The sequence below is a fragment of the Pyxicephalus adspersus genome, chromosome 3, assembly GCF_032062135.1.
Source record: "Pyxicephalus adspersus chromosome 3, UCB_Pads_2.0, whole genome shotgun sequence".
NCBI classification, from domain to species: domain Eukaryota; kingdom Metazoa; phylum Chordata; class Amphibia; order Anura; family Pyxicephalidae; genus Pyxicephalus; species Pyxicephalus adspersus.
In genome coordinates, this window is record NC_092860.1 from 4621341 (window position 1) to 4649268 (window position 27928).

The following is a 27928-nucleotide window of genomic DNA, read 5'->3' on the forward strand; positions in this document are numbered from 1 at the left end:
GAGGGATTACACAGTATAGGGTCAAGGTAATAAAAGAAGTACTCAGGGACATTACACAAAGGAAGCAAAGGGAGGGTTGGGGTTACTTTTAAGATGCCAACTAGAGTTATGCTTCAAAGTCAATTGCCCCTTTTAAATCACTAGATCAGCGGTCCCAAACCTTTACGGACCTACAGACTCCGGACCACACATACCCGAGGAGTCGTGTGTCACTCAAAGGGGAAGAAACGTTCTCCGGAGCGACATCATGATGCCAGAACCCACCCACTCTGTCCAAAGACACAACCCACCCACCGCCCTGAGCCTGCCATCCGTATGGGCTCTGGACGGTGCGACCCCCCAAGTGGGGCTCACGGACCACAGTTTGGAGGCCGCTGGTCTCCGTACTCTCGTGGCCCAGCTGTCAGTCGAACCGGGGGTTGGAGACCCCTGCCTTCCATTGAATAAATGCCAAAATGGCAAAAGTTCTTAAAAATAGCTTAGTTTTCACTTTTCTTTTTTTAGGTTGGAGTCAGAATTACCTGTGCCTTTCTCACAACACAGGCAACCTTTAAACAAATTTATTTTGGCAGAAGTTTTTTCACAAAAGTTGAAAAAAGTCTGAATCTGTCATCAGGAATACAGCTTGGCCATACTAATTGTCCTATATATAAACAATGATACTGTACGGCTCTGGTAAAATGATAAATGATTGTTTTGTTTGCGCCTGCATTATGAAGCTGTAAATTAGTCGGGCCTGCTGCGTGCAGGATTAGGAGCGATCTATAGCGGCTTGAGTGACAGCGTGAGAAAATATATTGAACGGTGTTGAAGGCGGCCTCCCTTGTGCTGTCTGCAGCCGTTCCCCTGATTATCAGCGGCTTTGCCGTTCCTTTTTTTTTTTTCTTTTTTCTAAAGCGTGTTTTTTTTCCGCTTATTATCAGACCGGTAATGAGAGATACAAGTTCTCCAGTAGGAAGTGGGTGAAAAGCTTCTTCCAAATGCTCTGACCTATGCAGAGTCCTCTGTGATTATAGCAAGCGTCTCAGAAAATGAACAGAAGAGCGAGTTTATTAAAGACGCTAAACAAGACACAATTTCCATTTACTTGCAGCCCTTTGTCATGCAAATTTAGAAAACGTTCTGCGACGTGGTTAAGTCCTTGTCATCGTTATGGCTTACAGCCAAAGTTCACCTTTTTTTCATATTTTTCCGTGCAACGTATACTTGATGCCTTTTTTTTTTTTACTAAATTAAATTTAAAGGCAAATTAGACTATAAAGATAACTCCAGCCACAAAAGAACATTGAAGAACAAATTACCACCTCTGGTGCCCCCCCTTACTGTCCCAATTGCTATCCACAGTCTTTGGCCAAGGTGCATCGGTCAATGAGATCCAATAAGCCCAACTTTGGCTACAGTTGGTCTTTAAAGAGCAATATTTCAAAATGTTAAACATATATATAAAAAACACATACCCTTCCATAGGTCGAGCAAAATCTACTTTTAGTAGTCTAGTTAATGTCTTTTGTTTTGGCACCCCCATATTTTTTTATTGGCATTGCAATATCCACATATCTTTTCTGCTTTTTCTCTTTGTCCCCTTGCTGACATGGTGCAAAATCCAACATATGTACATCCAAGTCTCTACCCAACAACCACTGTACTGTGTTCAATGGTTTGCATTTTATCTGCAACACATGCATAAGATTGCATTTTCACCAGTTCCTAGCTCACTCCATGTCACTAAATTTTTTAAAAATAAAAGAGGGCGGAAAGTGCGTAACTTTTATTTCTTTGTGAGTATATTGTTAGCCCACCCCAGGGGTAATATATCAATAAAACAAAAAGAAAGAGAAAAGACTGGAGAATGCCAGGTAAACTAAACAAGAGCCAATTCTGACGCGTTTCACCCATTAGGCTTCCTCGGGGAACATGCAAAGACATTTCAAACTGTATAATAAAGCAAAGTTCAGTTTTTAAGTAATCGCAAAAGATTGGAAAATACATAATATTATATTAATGATTTTAACAGTGATACAGATGATGATATATTCACAATTACCCATGCTTAAAGTATATACCGGATATTAATGATGATAGATAATTATAATAACTTAAAGAGTACAAAAAGAAAAAAAGAAAAAAAAAACATGAGTACTTGCAAGTTTGTCTAATAGGTAGGTAATACAAACAACCAACAGAAGGTTTTAATATAATGATGGTTCATTAGTAGTGTTCAAGCATTCCATTGGATCAGAATTTGATTCAGAATTACTCTAAAAACAAACAGGTTTAACCACTGAGGTCTAGATTTCTGTACCAAAAGTGATCCACTGTTTTTCATGAAATTTTTTTTTTTAAATTGTAGACCTGTAACTTACAGAAATATGTCCGAACAGGGGTTCTAGTAGATAATATGAATATAAAAAATGTATTTACTTTTATTTTTTTTTTATTTTTTTGTATTGGATTGGATACTGGAGTTTGTATTCAATCCAATACAAAATGAGCGTTTGAATTTATTACTTTGTATTAATTTTATATTATTTTGTATTGGATTGGATACGCAAGTTTGTATCCAGGCAAATACAAAATATAAATTTGAATTTCCAAGTTATTTACTTTTATTTTATTTTTTTTTTATTTTTTGTATTGGATTTGATACAGGATTTTGTTTTCAATCCAATACAAAATGACAGTTTGAATTTACCAATTACAAACTTTGTATTTATTTGAATTATTTTGTATTGGATTGAATACAGGAGTTTGTATTGAATCCAATACAAAATGAATGAATGAGTTTCTATTTGAATTTCCTGCACACGCGCCGACGTCATCACGCACGCAGGGAGGAGCCGTCCGGTTTTTTTTTCTCCGCCGGACGGCTTCTCGTTTCAGAGATTATCCGGCGCTGGACGAAGAAGGACGTGGGACGATCAGCCGGACCAGGTAAGATGCCGGCCGGTATCTTGTGTTCCGCCGCCCGGCATCTTGTGTTCCGCCGCCCGTGCCAGCGGTCCCGCTGGCACCCGACGCTGGAGAGGGTGATCGACGGACGACGATGGACAGAGGACGACGCTGGAATAGGAAAACGACGCTGGAATAGGAAAATGATGCTGGATGTGCACAGCGGGTCCATGGAGGTAAGGATGTGACAAAAATACGGGCTTAACCATCCTAGCCATTTTTTTTTGCCCGTAATAACGGCTAGGTGGTTAAATAATGGAGGTGGTAATCTGAGGTTGGTCTTGTTTAATTAAACACTGATCAGGGACAGAAGGTATAAATTAAATTTTTAAAAATCTTGGGGTCACAATGTGAGGGCAGAGGATGGGTTGACTCCATCATTCAACTTTCCGAGGATGCAACACTGCAGGTTTTCAGGTTACTTCTACAGCACCGGCATTGGGGATACAAGAAAAGGGTAAAAAGATCAGGTTAGAATTTAATATTTTACTAAATCAGATTCTCACTTGCCAGAAAAGGCAAATAAAAATTAGAGGTTGGTTTTGCTTTAAATCTTTAAGAAAGCATCACTAGTCCAAAGTGGTTTCTGGTAAGATTGTGCATAAAGGATAGGAAACAAAAAGTTTAGTTCATGGTTATCCAATCTATTTTTTCAACCCTCCATAAAGTGTGCGCTTTGTAACAACATGATATTTCTGCAGAGTATCCCATTGGTGAACACAAGTCTCTCCCCCATGGCTCATACAGTATAACCCTCACTGCACCAATATAATGGGCCCCTTGCTATTTTAGGCCCCACTGCAGCAGCACAGACTGCCCAGGCAGAATACAGTTTCCTATTCCAAAAAGCAAGGCTTTGATCCCAATGATTAAATTCTTCATGTTTTGTCCCAGAGACCCCCACGCTCACTAACCTGATCCTAGATTTGCTGATCTTGCTCTGCCAATGATCCGTTGCCATCAATGTACGTAAATGAAGCACTCTATTCCTGCCTCGTTAAAATCTCACCAACCAGCAATAATACAGGGGGTTATCTGATAGATACTGCGCTTAAACTGCAGCTTTACGTACAATTGGATTAACATGGGAGCTTGTTAATGGAGTAAAATTAGCGAAGGGGCCACAAGGGTGCGTACCCCTGATGGTGAGAATTTGTTACAAAAATCTCCCGAGTAATCAGCTCATTATAATAGTCATTAGCAGCATTCTGTAGATAGGGGAGTTGGATTAGATGCTGGCATGTATTGATAAATGTTTACACAAGACCAGGAATTTCATGATAAGGGATTGTAATCCTTTAATTGTTTTTGATGTATTTGCATTGTATCAAAGGATGACTTCGGATATTAGAGAATACCCTTGATTTTTTTTACATTTTTCTATATACAGTATAAACCTTATTAATAAAAAGTACATTAGAACTATGTTGGGGCTATTTACCTTATTTACCTATTCACTGCCAGAGCAAACCGTAGGCTATGATCAGACTGGCGCAGAGGTTGCGGTGTAATTACCACTTCTATGTGCCAGTCAACCATTGCGTCAGGGTAGACATTACACATATGTAGAATAAATGGGTGAGGCAGTGAGCAGTTAAGTACTGCTCACTGTCTAATCTGTAAATGTAGATTCTTTAAACTGTTGAATTGGCAGCAAAATAGTTGACAAGGTCCCACCCACCAGGAGCTACGCTGAATACTTTTTCCCATCACAGGTCTGAGCCTGCCCTTTAAAATCTGTATTTTTCGCACATGATCGAAGCAAAATTTATTGCATTCTAGCTTCCTGCACCCCAGACATTCTGTGATTTGGGGCCCTGGAATAGGTGGGGTCCCCATGCAATTGCTCATTTTGCTGTACCTTACAACCAGCCATGGTACTTGTACAATGGATGTCTGATTGAAGGGTTGAGTCGCTGTATGTTGATAGCATGTGTCAGTATTCTTATGATGGATGTGTCCCCAGGCACTGCTGATATATTACTATACCTTTATTTTTATATGAAGTATCTTTGTCTTTCTTATTCTGATGACAGCATCCTTTCAAAGCCTTCCTTCCTGTCAAACTGATGTTGTACAGTAGACACAGAAGCCAGACTGTCATCCAAGGTTCATATCTACAGTTATTTATGGAATGATGTAGCTCTGAAATAAGATTTTGGTGAAAAGGGAAATGTTCATATGTTTTGCATACTTGAAGCTACATTTCATGCAAACAGCTAAAAATGCTGAAATTCATATTAAAGGGCTGCAAAAGAACTTGTATTTCTATTAATCCAGTTCCGGATGGTCCTGTTGGGTAGGGACCTAGGTTCTCTTACATCAGGTGATACCTACATCTTGAACGTCCCCCAAACTGCATGGAGTTCAGGTTTAAAGAGTCCCTGTTAATGGTCCAGGAGACTAAAACAATTCCTTGTTGTCTAACCTCCATCTGATCATTCCCATTGATTGCAGGTGAGCGGGACGATGTACAACACAGGGAGACATGTATCATTACGGCTGGACAAAGAACATCTAGTGAATATATCCGGTGGGCCGCTCACCTACAGTCATCGTTTAGAAGAAATAAGGTTACATTTTGGCAGTGAAGACGGTCAAGGCTCAGAGCATCTTCTTAATGGGCAGGCCTTTTCAGGCGAGGTAAGACTGTTGCTGTTTCATTTTTTGACTTGAATAGAAGCAATTGCAACCGAGTGTCAGTTGAAAGCAGCCTTTATCTTGCAAATCCTTACCTTCTGCCATTGCTGCCAAAAACAAGAAACACATGGGAAAGAGAGAATTGATAAGCTTATCACTTGGTAAAGTCTCAAGAAAAAAATGTAAGCCACCATTTGAAACCTACTTATGTAAATGCTAGTTGCCTGGCTGTCCAATATGATGTATTCTCACAGCTTGCAGTGGGACCCATCTTTGTTCTCTGTTGGTAGTGGTGGTGGTAGAGGTTGCCCAACTCATGGCCCCTCATGTATCCATAGATAGTTCTGACATTTAAGCAGAGTGTGCCAATGGAAATGGGAGCCTTGTGCACCCAAAGATGAGTTGTTGGAAGTTACACAGCGGGAGAATAAAGCTTGGTCACTATCCCACATCTACATGTGTCACAAGGACAAGATCTAAGATCACAAGACCTGACATCTCAGTATTGTGTGTCAGCTGTGCAGTTTCCTTAGACAGCTCGGCAGTGGACTCTTCACAAAACCTAACACAACTTTGCACATGGGCCCCTGGATGTAAAATTCTTTTACAATCAGGGTTCTGTGGTACCTTGTATTTTTTGATGTCTATTGTCAATGATAGAGGTGGTGGGAATTTACATGACCACCCCATATATCACCAGCCTTGGTGGGTGTTCTCATTGATGGTGGTGTCAGGGTCGATGCCGTTCCTTAAAGATCACCAGTCAATGAAAGTTCTCACCACCATTTTTATTGCCAACTGGCTTATAACCCATTTTTTACATAAAAGTATAAGAAGTACGAAGCAATCGTACATAGAAGGCATTACCTGCCTGGTATTTACTAGAAGCTCAAAGAGGGCAAATGTTCAGATATATTAGAACCGAATGTGGTGAATTTGTACATGCATGGCACAATCACATATCAACACTAGGACAAAAAGTTTAAAGAAAACAAAAAATGTAAAAAGAGGAAGGGCAGAGTCTTCTACTATCCCTCTTCTTTGTTTATATAATGTCCCATTAGTTTTGGTCCTGGAAGCAATGGTCACCAGGACAAATAGAATCCCCCTAGTAGGGATGCTGACAGTAAAAAAAACCTACACTCATCTGAACACTCATCTGACGTGTATACGAAGCTTCAGTAAAAAAGTCTTTCCCTGAGATCCAAAGTAAATATACATAGGAAAAAGAAGCAAATATTTAACTTGAAAATGTGAAAAGGTTAAACTTGATCGTTTGGTAAAAAATACTGGTGCCAGTTTTGCAATGCATAGTAAATTATGTTCAGCGAGAGGTTGGAGCGCTTAATATCAGTCATATTAATGCATCCGAGTCATCATTTTTCAAAGCCGTGGCGACTTTTTAATTTTCGAATTGGCTTCTCTTCAAATGATTGAAATTGGCTAGATTTCTCTATCTTCTTCTTTCAGGTTCAGCTAATACATTACAATCACGAGCTGTACACAAATGTAACGGAGGCAGCGAAGAGTCCCAACGGTCTAGTTGTAATATCCATATTTATAAAAGTGAGTACATTTTGTTACATTTTATTTCTTTACCCCAGCGGAGGTTTTCTATCGTCTATCGCCAAATGCACTAAAGTTGCTTCACAAAATCAAGAGCATGAAATAGTTGCCTGTCCCCGTGTGCAGTAAATCAATATGGGTCCAGTACAAGAAAATATTAGAAATAAATGCTAAATTTTTGTTGGTGTGAAATGAAAAGGTAAAGCTACACTCTGGGAAAACATCTGAATATAGCCTTGAAAAACAAATATAAGAGAAGATTTATCTGCAAAATAATTTGTAGTTCTATCTGGCCAGTTCTTGGTTATACACACACAGCAGAGCCAGGTTGGTGACCTGACTACTGTCTACTGCAATTACCGGTAAGCAACACAACTTAGTCAAACTACGTCATTTTTTTTTTTTTGGGAGGTTGCAGTTGACCTAGGTTTCTGATATGTGGGGGGGAAACATGGGGAATACATAGTGTTCCAACCAAGATTCAATTCTCAGAAGCGACCATCTTCGGCACCAACTCCACAGACCTCTGAGTGTACAATGATCTTGTGATGGTTATGGAGCCACTGATGATGCAATACATGCACATATATTACATCGTCCCCAGTGTCTGGTTCTCTATGCAGCACAACTGCTTACAGAGCCAAGCTCTACACAACATAGCACATGCACCGTTCCATGTACAGCAAAAACGAAAAGCCACCAGGAGCCAGGGCTTTATTGTTTTGATTAGATTAGGATTTAGAAACAGGTTCCCTTTCAATTCCTACTATACACCCATAAGCCACAACAACACCCCAATACTGTCTGGTCTCCTTTGTGCCACCAAAACAGCTCTGACCAGTTTAGATATGGACCTTGGAAGGTGCCACCAAGACATTAGCAGGAGATCCTTTAGGTCCTGTATGTTGTAAGGTCTTCCATGGATCAGAAAAGGCAGCATGATTATGGATAAGCAGTTAGCATGTACCTTGCAAGAAACTAGAGTTCCAGGTTTGAATCTTGGTTCAAACCAGACTACCTCCTTTTACTGCTCCATGGTCCCGTTCCAGTGCTTATAGTGCTACAGTAACTTCTCTGTGAGTCTGGACCAAACGTGCTGGCCTTCACACCCAACAGTAAGCCTTGGTTGTCTATGTCCTTGTGACCAGTTATTCTTCCTTGCACCACTATTGGTAGGCATTGACCACCACATACTGGAAACTCCCTACAAGACCTATTTTTTGGAGATCCTTTGACCCAGTCATCCAGCAATCACAATCTGGCTCCCATTAAAGTCTCTGAGATCCTTGTGCATGCCTATTTTTCCAACACACATGAACTAACTGTTTACTTGCTGCCTAATACTGTATATCCCACCTGGAAATGTGCCATTGTAACCAGATAATCAATGTTATTTACTTCATCTGTCAGGGGTTTTACATTGTGGCTGATTGGTGTATATTTTAGGAAAAATGCAATCTACAGTTCATCAAGACCCCACGGTGTATAACTTTGCAGTAGCACAAGCCGGGAACATTTCCAGAGAAGAGAATCAGCCATTTGGCAATCACCATACACTGATTGCATTAAAATTACCATTGTGTGCTTCCATTTTGTTATCATGTTTCAGTAATGCTTGCATAGGCATGGCCGGCCAAGCATAATGTCATGAAAAATAAATGATAATAATAATTTTATGGCCAAGAAATCAATGGTCTGTTAGTGGTATCCTGGCTGATGTTCAGTTTGCTGTCCAGCTAATAGCAGCTAATTTGACAGTTTTGCTGTGTATTATGATTTACTTGTATTACTTGTAACTTTCTTTTTTTTCACATTTATCCTAAGGTTACAGACTCATCCAATCCTTTCCTAAATCGAATGCTTAACAGAGATACTATAACAAGAATAACATATAAAAGTAAGTATTTGTATTGCTTCCCGTGAAAATGCTACTTGCTCAGTTTTCTTTGGGTTAAAACAATGAACATCATTTATTTGCTCCTTTTTGATGTGTTACAAAAATCAGTGGAGGTTTTTGCTATTTATGCAATTAATAAGTGTAAAAAAATACCTATTGATCCAGACAGAAATCTTATGAGCTAGTTATGGCGAGGTTACAGTGTTCTTTAGTCTTGTAATATGGTGACCACACTGCATTTCCTGACATTACATACAATGAGCCTGATTTATGAAAGATCTCCAAAACTGAACAAAGAAATACTGTCATAGGAAAACCTGGGAGGTCCAGCAAACTTGGACTTATTTCTTAAAAATCACTTGTTTTTAGTTGGCAAATATTTTAAATCCCAAACAAGGTCCATTACAGGTTTGCTGGATCACCCAAATGAGTGAGCATCGGCACCCTAGCATAGGGAAATGTGTTCCTGGCTGGATGACAAGGTGAAAATTAAGGAATATTCTTGGGCTTGCTTAAAGAACAGTAGCAAAAATTATTGTATTCTGGCATCTGCATGGAGTCACTACCTGTAAAGATAGTTTACAATATATAAACTCTTTTTAGGCATTTGCAAATGGCACCATATCAAGTCTATGGAGATGGCAAGGGCAGCAAACACCCATTGATGCTACCTGTATCTTCCAAAAAATCATGGTGCAAGGCTGCCACTTCCTATCACCTAGATAAATAATATTATCTTGTATTTATAGAGCACTGACATATAATACAGCACTTTACAAAGTCCATAGTCATGTCACTAGCTGTCCTGAAGATAGTTCACAATCTAATGTCCCTACCATAGACATATGTCTTTATACAGTGAATTTTGGGGAATGCCAATTAGCCTAACTGCATGTTTTTGGAATGTGGGAAGAAACCCACAGGATTACAGGGAGAGGGTGCAAACTCCATGCAGATAGTGTACTGGCCAAGATTCAAACTTGTGGCCTAGCGCTGCAAAAGCCAGAGTGCTAAACCTCTAAGCCACCATGCTGCCTGTACATAAGGGTAATAGACAACCCATGTGGTCCAATATTAACTTTTTTTTGCAAATAATTTAACTCAGAACTGCTTTTAAAACCACTAGCCTAAAATGTATCTAAAACTACAATAACCATTGGGTGACAACAGTGCAGAGAAAACCATGTGGGTGGAATCAATGGAAGTGTAGCCTATCCAAAAAGGACCGGCAGGTAATACAACCTCATAATTAGTTGTCATACCTGAGAAAGCTGGATTCCGAGTGTTTTGGTTTGAATACGTCAGAGGTCCCTTTAAAAGGAAACAAAAAAAGCAAAGTCAGTATAAAGCAAAGGAATGACACATCTACATCAGCTACAATAGACAGAAGAGGGGCGATCAACATGTTCACCATAAAAACAAAATGAGTCACTCGTCAATAGCACAGCATGAGTCTCGTATAAGTAGCTGTAAAACCTAGAATATAATTAGCAATGTTATACATTTCCTTAATTCACAGTCTCTGTTCTAACGCAGTAATTACTAAGCCTCTACCTAAATGTATGTATTTGTACAAAATTATGTCTATTATCTGGATTTATGTAAGGGAGGAAAATATGTTCTAACATCTGTTCAAACATCTGATTTTAAAAGCGATGCTGTAAAGAGACATATGTAGCATCGCTGACCTTCTAAAAAAAATGCTTTTTTGTTTGTATACCAAATGGCCAAAAGTGTATGAATGGCCCTACAAATTATTCAGGAGCTTCCTATGAAGGGTGCTGTTAATGCTTTGGCATACAAGGCATTTTGGACAATTGTGCTCTTCCAACTTTGTGGTAACAGTTTGGGGAAGAGCCTTCTCTGTTCTAGCAGCCTTATGCACAAAGCTCCGTATACAAAAGGTTTGGCCAATTTGGGGTGAAGAACCTTGAGTGACCTTAACAGAACCTTGACCTTAACCCTATTAGTTTTGGATTGACCTGGAATGCTGATTTGGAAGCCAGGTCTTCCCATTTAACAAAGTGACCTCACAATAGTTCTTTTGGCTGGGAAGGAACAAATTCCCATAGATTAAGGATACAATTTCCATGGATTGACACCAAAATCTTGTGCAAAGCTTTCCAAAAGTAGAGGAGCAACTCTATCCCAATGCTCATAGTTCTGGAATGGATGGTCTATCAAGCTCAATTATCTCTGCAAGTCAGGTATCCAAAAATGTTTGATCATATATTATATCTATTAATCTATTACCTTGTAGGATGCATTAGATCTACTGCCACCATCGCTTTTCTATAAAAACTGCACATTTAATTACAAATATTACTGACTGGCTATGTGTTTCTATCTATATGTTCACCATTTCCTTCTTCTTCCAATCTTTGGTTACTGAATATTGTTTTCTCCACAATGTATCCTTAGATGATGCCTATTTACTACAGGGGCTAAATATAGAAGAGCTTTATCCGGAAACCGCTAGTTTCATCACCTACGATGGGTCAATGACCATACCGCCATGTTATGAGACGGCAAGCTGGATCATCATGAACAAACCCATCTATATTACCAGAATGCAGGTAAGCCATGTTGAGAGTGAAATCAGATGGATGTGTCTTCCAGGCTGGATGAATGTTTTCTGATGTATTTTACATTGGCTTATCTCAATGGAAGATTGTGATAGTAGTTGCTACCTGGAGAAATAACAATTTAATATTGCAGCAAGCTGAGATTTCCAGACTTAAAACCAAAACATAAGCCTAAGAATTTAATACAGGTATATTTACATAAACGATTCAGCCATGAAAGGCTTCTACTCATCTCTATGGAATTGCTTTCCTGTTGACCTAGAACACTGATGTTCTAGGTCAACAGGAAAGCAATTCCATGAAGATGAGTAGAAGCCTTTCATAGGTGAATCGTTTATGTAAATATACCTGTATTAAATTGGGAACCCCTGCATCACAAACAAGGGTTCCCAAATCAGCAGCTTAGAACAAACAGAAGTGGGGTGGGTTGATGCTGTACATGACACCTAGTATGTACCTTAAGGATTTATTGTAACTGGATTGTCCATTTCATATATTTTATAACATAGTATAGAGCACACAGTTGGAAAAATCATTTATTGTATTTTATGCTAAATTAATGAAGCAAGGGCACCCTACTGACCCCTAAGACTTTGTACATTGGCCGTGGCCTTCCAGATCTCTTCTAACAGGTAAAGACGTACGTCAAACTGCGTTAATAATAGAAGCATCAAATCTGTTTGTACCTCTGTATTATCCAACAGAGAAAATGTAAGAATGTTAAGGCATTAAGGCTGAGTCAACAAAAAAAAACTATCGTCTGCAGTGCGAGATTGGCTTCTGGCAAAGTGGCTTTTGCCTCTGGCTCCTGTCTGTCTGTCACCGAGCAGAGAATTTACATTGCAAAAAGATTACTGGGTAATTTATTATTTACAACTCAGTATCCCAAAAAGGTTTGTATTCAGCTAAAAAAATGTAGCACCAGCTACCTGGGGTACATTAAATGTTTCTCTGGATATTTTGTTTGGAAACTTTCTGATTCTTAAGTTGCTGTCTGTTTTCATGCATAATTTATCACTAAGTGAATGCAAAACAGTAATAAATGGACACGTTTTTTGTTCCTTGTCTTTTAAGAGAAATCTGCATTTATTTTGAAGAGTCACAGAGGACTTAAATCTGTATAATTCTGAGTTTACAAGTATTACGTTTTCTAAAACTTTACAAGTCTGCAAGCAAATATTACTGAGATGTCACAATATACAGCAAAAGCAGGCACAAAAAGCGTTAACTTCACCTTTTTACACAGGCCACACACCCCCACACCCTACAAACCCAAGTAAAAGTCCCCAAGCCTGTGGGAGAAATGTTATGATCTGGGGTGCCTGTGGGGGCAGTGTTATGATCTGGGGTGCCTGTGGGGGCAGTGTTATGATCTGGGGTGCCTGTGGGGGCAGTGTTATGATCTATGGTGCCTGTGGGGGCAGTGTTATGATCTGTGGTGGCTGTGGGGGCAGTGTTATGATCTGTGGTGGCTGTGGGGGGAATGTTATGAACTGGGGTGCCTGTAGGGGCAGTGTTATGATCTGTGGTGCCTGTGGGGGAAGTATTATGATCTGTGGTGCCTGTGGGGGCAGTGTTATGCTCTGGGGTGTCTGTGGGGGCAGTGTTATGATCTGTGGTGCCTGTGGGGGAAGTATTATGATCTGTGGTGCCTGTGGGGGAAGTGTTATGCTCTGGGGTGTCTGTGGGGGCAGTGTTATGATCTGTGGTGCCGTTAGGGGCAGTGTTATGATCTGTGGTGCCGTTAGGAGCAGTGTTATAATCTGGGGTGCCTGTGGGGGCAGTCTTATGATCTGGGGTGCCTGTAGGGCCAGTATTATGATCTGTGGTGCCTGTGGGGGCAGTATTATGATCTGTGGTGTCTGTGGGGGGAGTATTATGATCTGTGGTGCCTGTGGGGGAAGTATTATGATCTGTGGTTCCTGTGGGGGCAGTGTTATGATCTGTGGGGCAGCATTTTGGTATGGGGTGACTGTGGGGGCAGTGTTATGATCTGTGGTGCCTGTGGGGCACTGTTATGATCTGTGGTGCCTGTGGGGGCAGTGTTATGACCTGGGTTGCCTGTGGGGGGTCTGACATGATCTGAAGTGCCTGTGGGGTCAATGTTATGATATGGGGTGCCTGTGGGGGCAGTGTTATGATCTGTGGTGCCTGTAGGGGCAGTGTTATGATCTGTGGTGCCTGTGGGGGCAGTGTTATGACCTGGGTTGCCTGTGGGGGGACTGACATGATCTGGAGTGCCTGTGGGGACAGTATTATGATTTGGGGTTGCTTCAGTTGGTCATGTCTGGGTTCAGCAACATTATGCACCCATAAAATAGGCTCTGCTGAAGCCCTGAATAAAAAGAATGACCAGGTTTTTCTATTAATACATTTTTCCTGTACCTGATGGCAGAAGCATATTCTAAGATTATAATGGCAGAATTCATTGGGCTCAGATGGTGAAAGGGTGGTTCAGCGAACTTGAGACATCACTTTCACACATTGATTGGCCACCACATAGTCCAGACCTTAAACCTATTGAGAATTGTTGGTATGTGTTGGAGAAGACTTCACACAGCGGTCCAACCTCCCATCATCAATACAAAATCTTGGTGAAAAATGAATGCAGCTCTGAATCTTGTGATTTGTATAAGCTTATCGAAACATTACCATGGTAAATGCATGCTGTAATCAAAGTTTAAGGGGGTACAATAAAATATTTAGATGTGTGACTTGTTTTTGGCTGGGCAATATCTATATGTACCATGGTCTAACATGGCCAGACAGAGAGTGTCCTGTAAAAAGCGGGAAAACGGTATTACCCAGTGGTGATGGGATGGGAGGGAGTAATCGGGATCAGCCATTTGACAAAGGCTACATTCAAATGTTCTATGATTCCAGTGGTTTCGATCAGTTGGTCAAGGTTTCCTTCAGATGCTCCTCGTTGTTGATCACCTACAAGCCAGATATCTTATTTTCTTATTTTCTCTTTATTCCCTGGGCCACAGCCTTGACTTCTGATCCACTCTGCTTCTTCAGGCTTATTGCCGCTATATTGAATTACTTGAACCACCTGTTTTCTTACCCACACACTAGGAAGGGCCGCCATGTAGTTGCTTGCCAGGCTAACGATGAGGCCTTCTAGGGAACCATTATAAAATATAAACAGAGCCCTAAGTTGGGCTTTTAATGCAATAAACTTTCCACCATTCATGTAAATTGTACATGGCAGTAGAGGGCACGCTTATGGTACAGTAACGTACCTGTATTCATATTCTAGCAGAATTAATTGTGGGTTAGCTGGCTTTTCATTTTTAGGGATTATATGCAGTTGCCCTTTAAACAGGAATGCCGTCCATTGTGCCGCTTGCAAATTGGATTCAAACAAAGAAAACGAAAAGCGTGTTCGAGAAACCAGCGCTATAATGCTGAACCAAATGAAACAGGAAGATGACATTTGCAGATTTTATATAGCTACAAGTTTATATCACACAAACTTTCTTGGGTTAAAGGCTCCGTTGTACGGACTTAATAATGATTTTCGTGAAAGCCGTACAAAATCCTCTCTGGCAGATACTCTGGCAGATATTATCGCCCCGCTGCTTGTTATGTTCCGGAGCTAAAACGATGGTTAGTTCATTCCTAATAGAGGACACTGACAGCTTCAATGGGATTAAGTGCAAAGTGTAACAAATTAGAAAATCAGCTTTGAACATGTTCCTAACTTTGTGGAACAGTTCAGGTAATTGTCACGCTACCAGCCAAGTTTTTTGCGGCTGGGGGTTCGATTACTCCACTTGCATTAGAGCATGTGAACCGCAAAACACAATGTCTCCTTGAGAACTCCTATCGACATAAAACTTTTGTATTACATCCAATATGGAGCAGATTAGACATTGTCAAAGTCATCTGTTTGTATGTGGACTTTCAAGTGTCAGTAGGCCAAACCCTGATGGCACCCAGCATCTACCCAGTCAAAGCTTTCTTAAGCTAGATTTTTGTTGACCAAGATGAGTGTTCTTCATCATCTAGTGTCTGTACAGCTGTCCCCTGACATTGTTCTTATTTGCTCTGTGGAGCAGTGGAACACTTAGAAACTCTAACAGGTTTTGTCCCCTCCCCAAGACCCGTTGGGGCTCTTTCAGACCTAACAGTTTCTACTCTAACTGCTGCTGTGTGGCCAGGAGAGGCAACCCGCACCATGGGCAACCAGATTTACACAAATCTGCAAGCAACAACAGCATGGCCAAAAGTGGCATTCCTCTTTTGGAAGTCATGTAACAATCTGCTGCATTCTTATGCAAAAATGGTTTCCAACCTCTTCCAAGCCGTGACTGAGCCAATGGAGGATGCATTGGCTCACTGTGGGTCAAAAAAGAGAAAAGACTTCTACAAACTTCTTTACAATATACATTGGGCTTATGTGTGCTGCTCAGTTTACATTCTTGGCATGGTTTTGCGTGGGGATGAATCCTTGGCTTGCCAACCCAGATGGTCAAGATGTTGAAATCAGAAGAAGACTGAACAAAGTTGATGACATCAGAGTTTGCAGGTGTCTCGTCTCTGAAGGGAAGGTGGCTTTAGTTCCCCTTATGGGCTTGGGCTGTGTAGCAAAGTTGTGTTGAACCATGGCAGCTCTTTCTTTACCAATGGGGTGCCAAGGCATGTCAACGGTTCAAAAATTATATCTCACAAATTGGTAACGCACCACAATGCATTTCTTGTATGCTGTGGTGTGCAGTATTGTAGATAAATTTCCCACTACTGTAAAAGTACTTTGGAATGCAATTCAGAATGAATGGCAGATGTAAAAGCAGCCCACAGGCCCTGATTTAATAAAGCTATCGAAGACTACTGAACATAGACTATCATGGGAGAACCTGGTTGGTCAAGCAAACCTGGAATGGTATTTTTTAAACTTATTTTCTATTAGATGGCAAATGTGTTAAATCCTTGACCAGCTTCAATGAAGGTTTGCAGGATCACCCAGGTTCTCCCATGATAGTCTATTTTCTCCAGTCTTGGGGAGCTTTAATATCAATCAAGCCAATGGCATGTGCACTGAGGTGTATTGCGGTAACAAACGTCAATATGTGCATTTTACTGACTTGACTGACCTTAATTAGGAACCAGCCCTCAATCTTAGATGGTTAATAATTCAAATATTTTGGCCTGTCAAAGCCCCCAAATATGTATTTAATCTTGTTATTTAGCTGTTTCCCTGGAGTTCAGTTTCAGCAGCAAAGCATATGTACCCATTACACTTCATTAAAATAAAAAAAATGTAAAAAAAATAACTTGGCTTAAAATGTACGCCGAAGCCTACAACACTCCTAAACTGAACCTGTCATCTCGCAGCAAATTATAATAATTGTAAGCGTTTGCCAGCTTGACAAATTACATAATCAAATAAAAACAAGTCAATTAAGCAAACTCCAGCACATTGAAAAATAATAAAATTAATAAAGCACAACAAATTAATTCAAGCCAACACGGCGATAGAGAGCGTAAAACAAATTCAACAATTGTTAACGGCGTTGGCCAAGCTCAAAGTTACAACCGGAATCTTTAAAATTCAACACAGCTGTCTCCAAAAAAAAGTTAAAATATAAATGAATTAGTTCGAGCAAAGTAATCAAACAAATTCAAGAGAACCTGGTGGCACCTGGGCTTATGTACAGTGTGCATAATTTTGTGAATCAATGTTTACATGTTGTTCGAGTAATATAATTGCAACCAGATGTATTGTGGAAATTGAATTTTGTTTAAACATCTGGGCTTAGTTGTGTCAACAGGATAAGCCTAAACAGCGAAAAGAACAAACAAGCGACTCTGAAAGTGAAACTGTATAAATAAAAAATTCAGAGTGTAGGGAAGCGTATTTTAAAGAGCGTTGGCAATATTATGGTAAAAGGAAGCTATCAGAATAATGTTAAAGGCCACAATTTTAGGTTGGTTTTTAAGGTAACACTGATGAGGTTTTATCGTTGCCTATTTCAGCTCAACTTTAGATATATTTTAACCCAGTGGTCAATTCAGCATTGATGTCAAGAAGTCTAAAACGAGATTGTAACTTAACTTATTCAGTATAGGTACTCTCATAAGAAGAAACTTCCACCCTCTTTATACTTACCTTTGCCTTGCTCCTACACCACTGCATTGCTTTAGCAGAGCACTTGGAGAATAGTAGCGATTTTTATTACATTTTAAAACTTTTTTTTTAATTAACTTATTTATTTTACACACTACCATGCACTGTGACAGCTGCAGCTTTCTGGCTTCAGCTGTCAATATTCCTGTTTCTGTGGGAAGCAAAGTGACAGCTGAGGCCAATTGCTTTGTAAACAAACATCATGAAACTGCCATGATTGGCTGCTAGGGTGATCACAAAATTAAGTTGTTAGTGATTGAATAGGGGGTGACAATGCAATCTCAGAATGAGGAGCATGCAGAAGTGTGTGTTTGTATGTCTACAATGCAACATTAACACAATGAGCCTGATTTATCAAAGCTCTCCAGGACTGGTGACGAAAGACTATCATGGGTAAACCTGGGGTGTTCCAGCAAACCTGGAATCGATCTGGTCTGGGAATGAAAATATTTGCCAAATAACAGCAAATAATTTTAAGAAATGAATTTCAAGTTTACTGGATCACCCAGGTTCTGCTAGGATTGTTTATCTACTCTAGTCTTGGAGAACTTTAATAAATCAGGTCCAGTGTGTCTGAGAAGAGCAATCTAAATTTCTGGTAAAGGATAGTTTATTGAGTCACTGGCCCAGAATACATGGACTTCTTTGGAGTTGCAGTTTACAACTTTACATCCTAACAGACTTCCTGTTGATATGTTGATTAATGTTTCCTGCAGTTGGTACTAAAAGTCTGGAACACCTAGGCTATTCCTTCACCTACTATAAACCTGTTACCTTAGCAATTCAAACTGAGCGTGGAGTGGAAAAATGCATCGGCAGATGTTAACTTTAATAACCCATATCAAAACAATCAGAAGATCCAGACATAAGGCAGTGAAGGCATCTACGTGCAAATGTTGACTTTTCTGTAGACGTCTTGTCCCAGCCTCCTATGGCACCATAGTGACCTTGTTTTATAATGCACAGTTTATTGATTATTAAAGGATTGAGAGATTATATGCCCTTTTATGTTTCCTTCAGTTTTCAGCTTTAGCAAATAAGAGTCAATGTAACCGGAAGAGATAATTTTGTTAAAGATGAAGCCCTGGTTTCTTGGAGCTGCAGGTGTAGGATTTCTCCACCATGGTTTAGACCTTGCTCTTTTCCTCCTAGACTTTTGGGTGTTGCCACCCAACTTTGTTTGTCCCAGATCTTCCTGTTATTATCTACAACCTAAAATAAATAAAAAATCAGCAAGAATTATGTCCTCATAATGGGCAGAGCAGGTTTACAGATCTGGAAAACCAGGGCATGTATGGTGGGAGACCATCATATTGCTATATGCAGACCCAGGAGCTTAGGGTGGGGATGGTGGGAAGCCTTTATAATAGGCACCGCAGGTGTGCAGACCTTCCATAATGGGCATAGCAGGTGTGTAGACCCGGGAGTGCAGAGATCTCACCAATAGAGTCCCAGAAAACACAAGAAACGCCATAGTATTTACCTTTCTAACGTCATAAGTGGACCCTTTAATTGGCAAGCAACAGGTCTTAATTTTAAGCTTGCTCCTGGAAATTTAGTCGCCTGCTTTACAACGGATCATAAAATGGCTGTTGCATTCAGGCTAACTTGCTCACCATTCGCTCTCAAACCTCCCTTGCAGGTACCTGATGAAGTATGGTTGCATGGTAGAAACTGCTGGATGGACTAAACTTGTCACGGAGCCCAGATGGTCATTTGAGCCCCATAAACATGAACAGCCTTCCATAAAACTTAATTAACTGCAAATTGAAATGCTTTTGTCAAGCACTGTGTCTTCCTGTTGGCGCATAATATCTGCCCGAAGCACCATAGCGCTTGACAAGTAGATGGTATGACCGATGAACCATCCGCCTGTGCTTTACCCACGCAATTATCCATAGCGGTACCCTGATCTTCGCTATGAGTAGAAACCAATGTCCATGACTCCTGGGAGAAATGGTTATGGGGTCGTTTTAGGTTTAATGAAATTACTTGGTAGGAAATTATGTACTGTTCAGGATTATATGAAGCATGAGGAATTAAACATTTCAGGAGGAGCTGTGATTATTGAAAAATCCTATTTGCATCGGGTGATATAACTCAGCCCATTATTAGGCCCATAAAGCAAATATTGGTGGCATGAAAAAGGAAAGGAGCAGAACTCGAGATCTGGTGAGAGAGCTTCCATTGGGAGAACCTGCTGCTGCAATGGAGACCAGGATGCTGCAATAAATAAGCAAATGTATATGTAGCGGCAGGGGAAATATATTTATTTTTAAAGCCTCCTGGATAGAGTAGGAAGGGTTTCTGTATGTGAACTCATTTTGAGGTTTTTCTTCACATCCTTTGACTATGAAGCAGGACAAGAAATAGGGTTTTCTTCAGATCAGAAGGACACAAACAGCAATAAAAATATTGTCAGAAATTCAAAAAAATGACTTTTGTTTCTAATGAAGAGACAGAAAGTGAGGGGATTTCTCTGGAGGGGACAAAGGCATCAATTAAAAGTCTTAATCCTATCCCTGGTCAATCCAAAAAAAAAACATTTTGACTGGAGTTAGACTCCTAATAATATGGGAGACCTATTTTTGAAGCTGATTTTATTTTATTTTTTTGCCATGCCAATGCCATCCAATTGCCATTGGGCAGAGTTGGGTGTGTATACTTGCACAATATGACACATTTACCCCTTAGTGTGTGTGTCTTACAACAGTAATATGGAATCCACAACCCTTCTTGGTTGCTCTACTGCTCTACTTATGTTCTTGAGCATCAAGCATCTTCTTTATTTGTTCTTTGGGGCCACTTGTGCTCTTGGGTTAAGGGTCAGCTATAGCTTTTATAACACCCTGTGCAAAATTAAAGTTTACTGCCCCCCTCGTCCCGGATTCCAGCCATCCTCCACTCATCCAAGTCTCAACCACCTTGTACACAATTTGTTGTAGCACGGTAAAGAAGGAAAAAATATCTCCCTGGATAAAATTAGATTTAAATAACAAAGACAATAGTTTTCCACTGATGGAGGAAAAAGGCGTAGTTGACTTGGAACTTGAAGGCAAGTCAGATCTACAGGGTTAAAATATGAATGAATTAAATATTTTTACTTCTTTATGAACAAGATTTGAGAGCTGACAGCCTTATTTTACTATGCTAATGAAGGGTTGGTCCACCAGTTTCCACTGGCCCAAGATAGGCAAATGGCACTTAGCAATATTTCTTTTTAAAGTTAGACCCACTCACCTATTTGTTTAAGTACTGCTTGTGCCCAGTTTTAGCTGATTTCAATGGCTAAAGGCTTTAGTAAAATTATTCACAACATTCAGCTTTATTCCAAGCATCCTAAAGATTCCAGAAATGTACGCTGCGCCATGTATGCCCAGCCTAGTCCCTGTAATAGTAATCCAATCCATACTAAGAATTACCACTACAATCCATATAACTGGCACCTACCATACCCACACAACAGCTTAGGACACCTATTTTCCCTTCCAAACTACCTAAAATATTTGTAAAAAGGGTGTGATGTCTAATTTTTTAGCTGAAACATTTATGGCATAGTATGTCGTCCACAGGTATTCATAGTTTTGAAAAGGTATTGGGAAATACAATTGTCTTCTTAGTCCTGTGAATTTGGTAGGATTCATTACCATCATGAAGAGGTTCTCCTTTCCCTATGTAATCATTTATATTCTTATTATTCATAGTTATTTTGTATTGTGAAGAAGTGATTCTCTAGAAAGGGAACTGGAGATATCAGGGGGCACATGAAGGTCGGCAGGCTAGCTGATACTTTTCCTTCCCACATATAAAATAAAATATATTTTTCGTTCTGGTATATTGTATCCAAGCTATTGAATATACCTAAGTATAGAACTTCAGGCAAAAACTAAATCAATCAAGGAAACATTTACAGGGTGGCTGATTTTCCTAAAGATAGTATTTCCATTTCTGGCCATTCAGCCAAAATGTACACCGCTCTGGTACACAGTACAACCCTATCTGGAAGGACAAGAGACCTGATTTATCTTGACTAGGGCACAGCCGATGAAGCCATGAGCTGCCCCTCCCCCAATCCAACCCAACGTACCCATTAATAGACCACACTGTTTTGTTGGATTAAATCGGCCATAGCAGCTCATTTTATTAACCAAATTTTTAACAACATACTTTTGTATATAAACAAAAAACATCCACATATGTACAACTTCAAACAACTAACATTTTATGACAGCCTTAAGTTCCGCCGGCCCTTGCTTTCTTTTCTAGGTCCATGAATACAATTCCTCCCATCCTAATCCTTTTAACAAATACCTCCGCTCACTAAACAGTCCCCCAGCCGCTAATAACACCGCCTCAGGGACAATTAGCGGATATCCTTTTAAAACATCTAGCCCCCACAACAACCGAGTGTCGTGCAGGGCCCCCATTAACCAGACAGAGCCCGTCCCCCGCTAGGCCCTACCCCTCATTCTCTTTTTCCTAAACTTAACCCATTCATGGACCTGATAAGAGACGCCCCTGCTGCTATGACAACTGCCCCAAGCCCCATAGTTGCTTATTTATTTAGTTACATCTTTATTTTCATCAAATTTACACACACAACAAAAGACAAAGAACAGGGAGGGTGGGTGGGGGTTGCTTAACCTGGAAAATTGTCTGAGCCCTCCCCTAAGTGCCCCCCTTTTAATTATGCCCAATACTCCACCCTGTGCCAAAAACCCCCCAATCATAACTCTGTTCCTCCCCCCTCACCTATGTACATATATTTTATTTTTTTTATTTTTTTTTATTTTCCCGCACTTTCTTTCCCGCTCTTATACTTTCTCCATTTTTTTTTTTTAAACTGTAACCCTTTGCTGTCCTGTCTTCCCTTCTTACCCTGTCATGTGGCCCTTCACTTAAATAGCTCCAGGCCAACTTTTCTGCAGTTAAGTAACACCTATTGGTCTAGTCCCACCCCCCGGCCTATTTCCTCTCTCCTATTAGACACATTGTTTATTTCTGCTGTCCTTTGCCCAATGCCAGGATTGCAAGAAGCTTATACCATGCCTAATTCAATTACTTACATTGATTGCATATACAAAATGCATTTTAATGATGTATGTGTGAATATAAGGCTGCACTCATTTATATATTTTATGACTGCCTGGAGTTTAGCTTTTATAAAAAAAAAATCCAAATTTTATCATCTTCATATCATTGACACCGCCGGCGGCACAAATTCACATCATTCCGCTTTTTGTAGCTACCATTTGCTTAACTGCTGCAATTGCAGCCCCGCTGGTTTGGGTACGCTTCCTTCCTTCACCTTTACATGTATACCGCTTTTAAACTTACTCAGTACCATTTCTGTTCTTTGCATTTTAAAAGGAAATAGGAGGCATTTTTCAGATATTTTCAGCGCACTGTAAGATTTGCTATTATATTTCACAAAGTAGATGAACGGCGAAAAAAATAGGATAAGGGAGCGTGAAGAAGTATGTCAGGCGGTTTGTTAGAAATGGAAGGATACAATACAATCTCTCCCTTTCTGGGTCATACACTTTCCTGACCTGCCACCACTTTGCTCCACAGCTCCGTATTAAATGCAAAACTTCCCCAGCGTTCAGGTCTGTTTGCCAGGAAAAGAAAGCCAATTAAATGTGTTTCTAAAATTTAAGTGAAAACAGAGGTCGCAGTTGGCAATCGTTGGGAAATAAATGAGAAAGCTGCATGCAGGATTAAGGTGCCTCTGTGCAGAATGTTTGCTGCTCTAATCTATATAAGACCCACACTGGAGATGTATATATAGCATAGAACAGACTGCAAGCAAACTACCCTGAAGGTAAACTTCATCCCTCTATTAAAGTATTTCTTTTCATATTAGGTACGGTATGGCCCGTTGTATGATCTCCGGGGGGATACTCCTATACCCTCTTTAAAATTAAGCTGCCATTTAACCCACCGAAAGCTACAATGACATGACATCACCACAACTTCTTCTTACGGGAAGAGGGGCCCTTCTTGGATGTCCCCATCCCTGCTTGCATGTTATGGACCCTTCCTATAGACTATCCAGCAGCAGGATTCTAGACGAGGAAACGGCAGCAGTCACATCAGAACACAAGGGAAGGTGGGAAGGGGTAAATTCCCCTTTATCTCAGAAGAACTACAGGAAGTGGGAGAAGATCAATCCCACCAATTGTTACCAGTGCAGGTGTTACCATTGGAATAATTGCACTGTATTCCTGCATTGTGCAGAATGGATGAATGTCTATATACATGTATGCTTTACCTGGGCCTGGGTTGGCCAAAGGGGAATACACGAAGGAACTGCATGGCTTTGCCCACCATCCTAAAATTAGCAATAAACCTCTCTTGTGTTAAATGTTTGGTAGATATCATGGCATGTGAATACTTGAAAATGTGTTTCTGTATTTTACAGAAGCATTTCTAGTTTCTTCTGTTGACTATACCTTAAAAAAGTCCTGATGGTTTCTATAAAAAATCCAATGTTGGCCATATCTTTAGAAGGTCCTATCAGGCTCTTAAGCAAGTTCCTTGCAACGGAAGAGCTGCTACATTCATTTAATCAGAATCCAAGGTCTTCTACCCTTTGGTAATGGAGGAGTTGGTGGATGGAGCTACCATAAGCACTGGGAGACCATACAGCAGGCATTGTGCGATTATTATTGAATTCCAAAGATTTTTGCAGAGGCTTCAGCATTGGAAGTGATGGGTCATAGAGTACACAGCCCACTTGGGAGTGGAGAATGAACGCTTTTCATAGCTGAGAATGTCATTTAGGATTTTTTACAAGACTAACAAGGTCCCTTTAATGTGGCATTAGGCTGGTGGAGCACTGCATTCCAAGCTTGATGGAGATTCTGAATAAATCAAATAATTTCAGGAATGTGGATTCCAAAGATAGCCCTGAAAAATGCTGCTTTCATGGAGTGCAAGAATGAGAATGCCAAGCCATTGGGAATTCATACATTTTTATATTTTATAACAAAAGGTCCTATCAATAATCAATCCAACATATTTCGGGAGGTATGCACAAACCCCCTTTATCAGGGCTTAGTATTATTGTACAAATGAAGTTTGTAAATTTGGTTATTCATGAATTTTAATTATTTGTAAACTTCAAATTGGCCTTTTCCTACCTTTTAACATGGAGGAACCCTTGAAGTAACTTTCAGGTCTTCAAGGACCCCCTTCTATACTTCCTATAAGCACAGCTCATCAGTCAGTGGGAAGAATGCCTTCTACATTGCTGAGCAGTACAAGGAATGACATCCTTACAGATAGCCAAAAGGTAATTGCTGTCAGTTTAAAGTGACCAGAAAGGCACAACTTGCTCAAGGAGCCCCTAACAACCCCTGGAGGAACCCTGGTTGAGAAACACGACTTTAGATGTTTACTCAGTGAACTGCCATATATTGCCAATATGACCCTTTTGAACTGGCTAAAAAATGTGCCTACTCCAGGAGCTTCAATACTCTTGCACAGCTCCTTACACTTCATTGCTCTCTCTGGCTCTAGATGTGTGCAATTACTGTCTATGCTGACACAGCTCCTCCACCCTTCACCTCACTAGATAAACTTTTATGTAACTTCTGTGGGATGAACAAATGGGAATAATACAAAGCGTCACTTGGGTACCAGCTCTGATTCTGCTGAGACAGCTGATATCACATCACAAGATGATAGCACCCTAGCAAGAAGTATAGGGGTTTTTGTATATCTGCACAAGAGATGCTTGATGGGTAAATACCTTGCTTAAAAAACAATAAATCCAAAAATAATTTTATGAGAGTTTTTGGTTAAATAAACAGTCCAGAAATAAGGCCTCTGGACCCATTAAACCACCCTAATTTATTATTCTGTTCTTATTGTTAATAATTTTATTAATATTATTATTATTATTATTATTATTATTAATAATAATAATAATAATAATAATAATAAATAATAACAATAAACAGTATTTATTAAATGTCAACATATTACGCAGAGCTGTACATTAAATGGGGGTCAACACACAATAGGAGGGGAGATATAGAATGGTGGGAAGTAGTGAGGGTTTAGGAGACAGAAGAAGACGGGTAGGTGAGGTTGAAGCGTTGGGCTTTAAGGGTTCTAATAAATGAGCAGAAAGTAGAAGCAAGCTGAAAAGGACGAGGAAGACCATTTCAGAGAGTGGGGGCAGCTCTAGAAAAGTCTTGGAGCCGTGCATGTGATGAGGTTATGAGTAAGGAAGTCATAAGTAGGTCACTGTAGGAGAGAAGAGAGCGGCTTTGGGGGAGTATTTTTCTATCAGGTCAGAAATGTAAGTAGGACAAGAACTGTGGAGGGATTTGAAGGCAAAGTACAGGAGCTTGAATTTGTTTCTAAGGTGAAATGGCCGTTGGTACAATTCTGTTGGCACAATTTCCCTATAGGATGTCAGAGATGTAAAAGTATGAAGTTTCAGTATCTGTTCTCTGTTTTCTTATTTTCCAGATGCATTCATTAAGACTATTAAGCCAAAACCAACCATCGCAGATCTTTTCCAGCATGAGTGATAACTATAGACCGGTCCAGCCCCTCAACAACCGCTGCATCCGAACCAACATCAACTTTAGTTTACAAGGGAGAGACTGCCCAAACAACAGAGCACAGAAAGTACAGTATAAAGGTAAGGGTGATCACCATGAGTTTATGATAGATTGTGATATACTGAAGATACTAGAAACCAACAAAACATATTTCAGTAGTAGTACATTACATTCAGCTAGACCTGTTCTGGAATGTTAAAGATGTTGGCAACTTATACAGGAGGCTTTCTCAATTCAGAAAGGTGCTAGGAATGGAACCCAACATTTAAAGCCATGTGGGTAACTCAGTTGACATTGTCCATTCAAAGTAATGTTTTTTTACCAGCATTTAAAAAAAAACTCTACACTTTTCTGGTTGATTTACCAAAATAGCACAAAAAATAATCAACTTTTTATTAACATCTATTGGCTATCTTCTACCATGCTATCACATGAGGTTGATGTTTCCTATATGCCCAGTCAACATTTTTCTTTGGAATGTTCCCAGAGACTCTCTTTGATTTAATCTAACTTTGATAGTAGTGGAGATAAGGTTTGAGGTTCATCCCACCATGGGTTTGATTTGACTCCCATCTGTTTGCTTTTTTTTGGAAAGTTATAGAGAAAGAGTGGATGAAAGCTGTCCTCTCTTTACTATCACCAATTGGAACACAGCTGGAGTTTACTCCTAACCACATTTGTACAGATTTCAGTTGTGTGATTTGGGACCTTGTAGGCATTAATTATGAGATTCTAGACTTAGGTAGGTATTAGGGGGAAAAATATCAGTGCATTGCGTTGGGCTTGGAACTAGCCCATAATGTTTGGTAGCCCAAACTCGATTGAACCTGGACATGTACCTACATTTGTTCCAACCAGGTGGTTCCTGAGATAAGTCCTCCACACATACACAGACACTCATGCTTAGATATCTTACACTACACATTTGATAAGAGCTTCTTATGGATCAGGCCTGCTGCAGAAGCAAGCAACCCTACGACACTTCCGACATCTGACACCCTGCCAACCGCTTAGCCACTTGCACCACAGTGCTGGTTATTACAGTACCAGCGTTTGCAGATTTCACAGCAGCAGTGAAAAGTACTGTACTGCCACCTCCATCCATTCCCTAATACACTGCCATGGTGGAACCTCCCCCGAGGAACCAGTTTACTGGTATGAGGTACCAATTTCTATGGCATTTATAAACATGATCACTTTTTCACTCCTTTCCCAGCTGCCTCTCGTCAACATGCTTTAGGCTGCACATCAATGCTTTGGTCCAGCTCCCTAATAATGACAATGGAGGGCGATATTTTTTCAAGGTATCTTAGCATGGTGGGCAACACATGGGGCCATATTTATTAAAGCTCTTCAAGACTGGAGAATATAGATTATCATAGGTTATTGTAGTCAATCCAACAAAGTGGAATAGGTTTTTTAAAAATCATTTGCTATTATATGGCGAATGGTTTCAATCCTGGACTGGACCATTTCAGGTTTGTTGGAGAGCTTTGATAAATAAGGCCCATGAGCAGAGTTGGGAGACATTTGGCACCCCATAACAAGGACCTTTATAACAGAATCACTAGGAACTAGT

At 40.1% G+C, this 27928-nt stretch overlaps 1 protein-coding gene across 2 annotated transcripts in view; it reads left to right on the plus strand.

Moving 5' to 3' along the window:
* CA10 (carbonic anhydrase 10) overlaps positions 1–27928 on the plus strand; it is a 152264-nt gene that overhangs the window by 117878 nt on the left and 6458 nt on the right. For both annotated transcript variants that reach the window (XM_072403364.1, XM_072403365.1), the window contains exons 5-9: positions 5407–5592; positions 7060–7155; positions 8980–9052; positions 11474–11628; positions 26255–26429. In XM_072403364.1, the coding sequence (XP_072259465.1) occupies positions 5407–5592; positions 7060–7155; positions 8980–9052; positions 11474–11628; positions 26255–26429 (685 nt within the window). The remainder of the gene's footprint in view (positions 1–5406; positions 5593–7059; positions 7156–8979; positions 9053–11473; positions 11629–26254; positions 26430–27928) is intronic.